At 36.9% G+C, this 5082-nt stretch overlaps 1 protein-coding gene across 1 annotated transcript in view; it reads right to left on the bottom strand.

Moving 5' to 3' along the window:
• Window positions 1-5082, bottom strand: part of LOC106875905 (ATP-dependent RNA helicase DHX33-like) — a 69611-nt gene that overhangs the window by 51363 nt on the left and 13166 nt on the right. The window contains 3 exon segments of the mRNA XM_014924223.2: window positions 269-359; window positions 1797-1970; window positions 3052-3149. Of these exon segments, the coding sequence (XP_014779709.1) occupies window positions 269-359; window positions 1797-1970; window positions 3052-3149 (363 nt within the window).

The raw sequence follows: 5082 nt of genomic DNA, 5'->3' as shown, positions 1-5082 counted from the left end.
ATATATATATATATATACACACACACAGACACACACATACAATGGGCTTCCTCCAGTTTTCATCTACCAAATTTCATTTACAAGGTATTGGTCAACCTGGAAGATATCAGCTTTCAGGGTCCATGCAGTGGCAGCAATCCCTTAACATAGTTTTTAAGGGAACTTCTTAACCCCACATGCAAGCACCTATACCTATCCATACACACACACACCAACAAACAAACAACACAATGCACACACAAACATCGTTGAAGTTGGAAATATTTACCTGTGTTGTTGGTTTGTCCATGAAGTCAAAGTTAACAACATCACTAATACCCATGGCCAACATCTGCAACACAACTCCAGATAAATTACACCTGCAAGAAATTTTTTTTTTTATTTGAAATATATAGATAGATAGATATTTATAAAGAGGGAGAGATGAACAATGAACCATTTAAATATATGTATGTGTATACACACACACACACATGAGAGTGTGTTACTCTTCATATGACAGGTAACTTTGGAAGTATACTTTTGCCATCATGAGTAATATCAGTAAATATGGCATACATACAAAATAATTTAACTTTTATCAAATTTTTTGTTGTTTACACAAAATGATGAAATATCTAATAATTACTCATTGCTTGCCACCAAGCCTAGTATGTGCACCCATCTTGCATCTCTTATGTTAACTCTCTCTATATTTTTCTTTTACTCTTCCTACATAATGTAAAGCACGACTGAAGAAATCAACCAAATATATATATATATATATATATATATATACAGTTGTGAAAGTACATGTTGTGTTTTTCAGCAAGACACTTTATTTCACGTTGCTCCAGTTCACTCATCTGTAGAAATGAGTTGCAACATCACTGGTGCCAAGCTGTATCGGCCTTTGCTTTTCCCTTGGATAAGATCAGTGGCATGGAGAGGGGATGCTGGTATGCATGGGCAACTGCTGGTCTTCCATAAAAACAACCCCAGATTGTGCGTTCACCAGTGAGGCGACTTTCTGCTCAGACTTATACCCCAGAGAAGAACCTCTTAGGTGCATTCATGGTCATTCGTGACCGACAGAGTCGAGTTGAGTTATATATACAGTAATGCCTTGATATTCAAGTTAATTCATTCCTAGAGAATGCTTGTGAAGTGTAAACTCGTAAAAGCTCGTAGACCCGGGGTTTCGTAAAGCCGGTCCTTGTGAAGTGAGGTACTACTGTATGTGTGTGTGTGTATATATATATATATATATATATATATAGTTCAAAAACTTACTTGCATATAGGGACAGGTATGGCTACGTGATTAAAAGTTCACTTTGCAACCATGTGGTTTTAGATTTAGTTCCACTATGTGGCACTCTAAGTGCGTATTTTGTTCTACAGCACCAGGCAGATCAAAGCCTTTTGAGTGGATTTAGTAGTCAGAAGTTGAAAAAGACCTGTCGTGTGGGAGTAAAAGAAAGAGAGTGTGCATGTGTATTTTCATGTCGCTTTTGTTTTGACATCATGAGCTAATTGTAAATGAATGAGACTGTCATACAAGCAGTGTCACTTGCTTGCAATTTTCTATGGAAAGATATCCAGCCGTTGAATTGTTCTTGTTTTAAGATCTAACAGACATATTACCTGGCTTGGAAACAGGTTGAGGACTGGTGATAGGAAAAACATCCAGCCATAGAAATTCTGACACAAATGAATTACATTTGATCCATGTAAACAGAAGAGTGAACATCAAAATAATGATGAAGACATGTTTACTGAAATCTTTCCCTTTATTTAGGAAGTAGTGGTACTGACCGTTGTATTTCTGGAAGAGTATTTGGTTGAAAACTCTCAAACTCCTGCTCTGTATAAAGTCTGTAACAAGTACCTGGTGACTCCCTTCCAGCTCTACCAGTTCTCTGTATAGCCTGTGCCTTCGACACTCTCACCACTTTCAAAAGATCTAAACCAATTGAAGGATTGAAAAGTCTGCAGAAATAAAAACAAGAAAAGCAATAAACACCAAAATTTCATTTTACCATTTCTTTTATCTCCTGCTTCGGCCTTTAGCATTCAGATTACTCTCAAATGTAATGCTTATTTATTCACATTATTTTGAATTAATCATGCATTGTCTTGTAGCTCAGAGATTTTGATGAGGTGGTTGTTTATTTTTAGAATGACATTGTAGGATAGGTGTGAGAGGCCATAGCTGGCCAATTTTAACATAAAACTGGTAGAACATTTAGACCATATATGGCTAGTTTGAATGCTAATGGGTTATAGACAAAAAGAAAGAAAGGCAGAGTCCCAAATCAATTGAGCTGGTGAATAAACTTAAATTATATACATATATCAATGTGTGTATCATACTTAAAGCACATACATTGTTGAAAGCCAGGTGTGAAATGTGTGTGTGTGTGATTATCATCATTATCCCCATCTAGCATCTGCTTTCCATGCTGGCATGGGTCAAACAGTTTGAGTGGAACTGGTAAGACAGAGAGCTGCACCAGGTTCCAGTCTGGTTTAGTTTGGTGTCCACAGCTGGATGCCCTTCCTAACACCAACCCAGTGCAGTCATATCTCTTGCACACCACATCTGATGCTTCTTATGTTCAACTTTTCTCTCAGTGCACTCACACTCTGTCGTGTATGCACACTGTCATTACACATCTAGTTTCAGTGGTGCATACTATATAAGGGATATAGTGGCTTACTACACTCACACACATACATATACATATATATATATATATATATATATAGAGAGAGAGAGAGAGAGAGAGAGAGAGAGAGAGAGAGAGAGAGAGAGAGAGAGAGAGAGAGAGAGAGAGAGAGAGAGAGAGAGAGAAAGAGAGAGAGACTGCTCTACTACACACATACATACAACACTGCTCTGGACCTCACTGAAAGACAACAAAAAAAACCATTTGCAAAATGGAAACTGAGGCAGACAAGAGAATATGAATAGGGCTGTTGATATTGGTGACAAATGTCTTTGATGATAGTGATGATGTAGACATAAACAGAACAAAACAAAACAAAAATAAAAGCCAATTGTACTTACTTGGCTTTCACCATCCCAGAGTCTACAACATGTTTGATGCCTTTAATGGTCAAAGATGTCTCAGCAACATTAGTAGCAACAATTACCTTCCGTGTTCCCTTAATGAAGAAATAATTATAATGAACACAGAGAAAATAATCAGCAACTAATGTAAAAACATAATTATGAAAATCACTTCAAATGAATATATTGAGCTTATTTTCCATGGATGTTAAAAACATTTATGATTATTATTAAGGGTGGGGGCGGTTGCAGAATTGTTAGCATGCTGGGCAAAATGTTTAACAGCATTTCATCAAATTTAACAGCATTTCATCAAATTTAACAGCATTTCATCAAATTCTGCCAAGGTCAACTTTGTCATTCGTCCTTTCAGGGTAAATAAATTAAGTACCACAGTTTGGCTGACTGAAAACTCTTGGTTCTAATTTTGTCACCATTTGGCTGACCGAAAACTCTTGGTTATAGCTCTAGTTAAGAATTTCAAATGCCCAATTCTATCTCATTATAATCATAATATTCTCTCACACCGGCAGCCTGAGTTTTTTTTTTTGCTTCACGGTGCACCCACCCTCTTGACCCCCACCACCTGTACTGGAAGTCTATCTTCTGACCTCTATTGGATGTCTCTCCCATAAAAATTTCTTTGGTGTACTTGCCAAAATATATTTTTGTTACCTGAGGACAGTCTGCCCTGGATACTCAGAGGCAGACAATAAGACATTTTGTTTTTTACAGAATTTATTTTATTTTCAAACACATTTTGACATTTCACACCCAAAATGTCTACCAAACACACTCACAATAGAAGATAAAGTATTACAACAGCAAAAAAAAAAAAAAAATGGAAAACAAAAACGACAAAAAGTATTTAATGAACATTATAATTTTTGGAGTCCCACCTAATATGTCCTTGTAAGCCCCCTGTTTCTTAATTTCATTAACAACTATCTCTAATTAAAACTACTTTTACCTTTTACATAGTTTTCACTTGTTTCAGTCATTAGACTGTGGCCATGCTGGGGCACTGCCTTGAAGAAATTCAGTCGAACAAATCAACCCCAGTAATTATCATTTTTTTCTTAAGCCTGGTACTTATTTTATCAGTCCCTTAGCTGAACCACTAATATCAGTTGTCAAGTAATGGTGGGAAGACAAACAAGGACAGATATATAAATATACATGACAGACTTGTTTCAGTTTCGGTCAGCCATATCCACTCACAAGGCTTCGGTTGGCCTAAGGCTTTAGTAGAATACACTTGCCCAAGGTGCCATGCAGTGGGACTGAACTCAGAACCATGTGATTGGAAAGTAAACTTCTTACCGCACAGCCATGTATTTTACTAAGTTCTCATTTCTTAATTATATTAAAAATCTCCATATTTTCTATCATAAAAGATGTCATTTTCTCACCTGCTTAATCTTGACAATTTATCATTCAACCTCAAGGTTGGTGGTTACGTTTCCATGAACTAATTTTAATCCCAGAAAGAGGTTTGTCTATGTTAAAGTTACTGTGTCTCTGTACTGTAAATAAATGTAAATGGGGGAAATGCATATCAACAAGATCTCTCAGCTGCTACTAAAACCTCTTGGTAAATTATGTGGAAGTACCAAGACTTTGCTTTTATCTTTTATTTGTTTTAGCCATTGGTTGGACTGCAGCCATGGTGGAGCACTGCCTTGAAAGGGTTAGTCAAATGAAATAACTCCAGTACAGCCTAGCACTTATTCAATCGGTCTCTTTTGTTGATCTGCTAAGTTACAAGGACAGAAACAAACCAATACAAAGACACATATTTTTATATAATATATATCAACATCGTTGAATGTGTGCCTTCTATGCTGGCATGGGTGGGACAGTTTCACAAAAGTCAGCCAGGTAGAAGCCTGCACCAGACTTCTGTGACTGTTTTGGCAGGATTTTTACAGCTGGATGCCCTTCCTAACACCAACCACTCAGCAGAGTGGTGGACTTAGTGCTTTTTACTTGGCACAAGCACAGGTGAGGTCAGTTTTGGCAAGGTTT

Source organism: Octopus bimaculoides, chromosome 21, assembly GCF_001194135.2.
Source record: "Octopus bimaculoides isolate UCB-OBI-ISO-001 chromosome 21, ASM119413v2, whole genome shotgun sequence".
NCBI classification, from domain to species: domain Eukaryota; kingdom Metazoa; phylum Mollusca; class Cephalopoda; order Octopoda; family Octopodidae; genus Octopus; species Octopus bimaculoides.
This window is presented reverse-complemented; position numbering and strand designations above follow the sequence as displayed.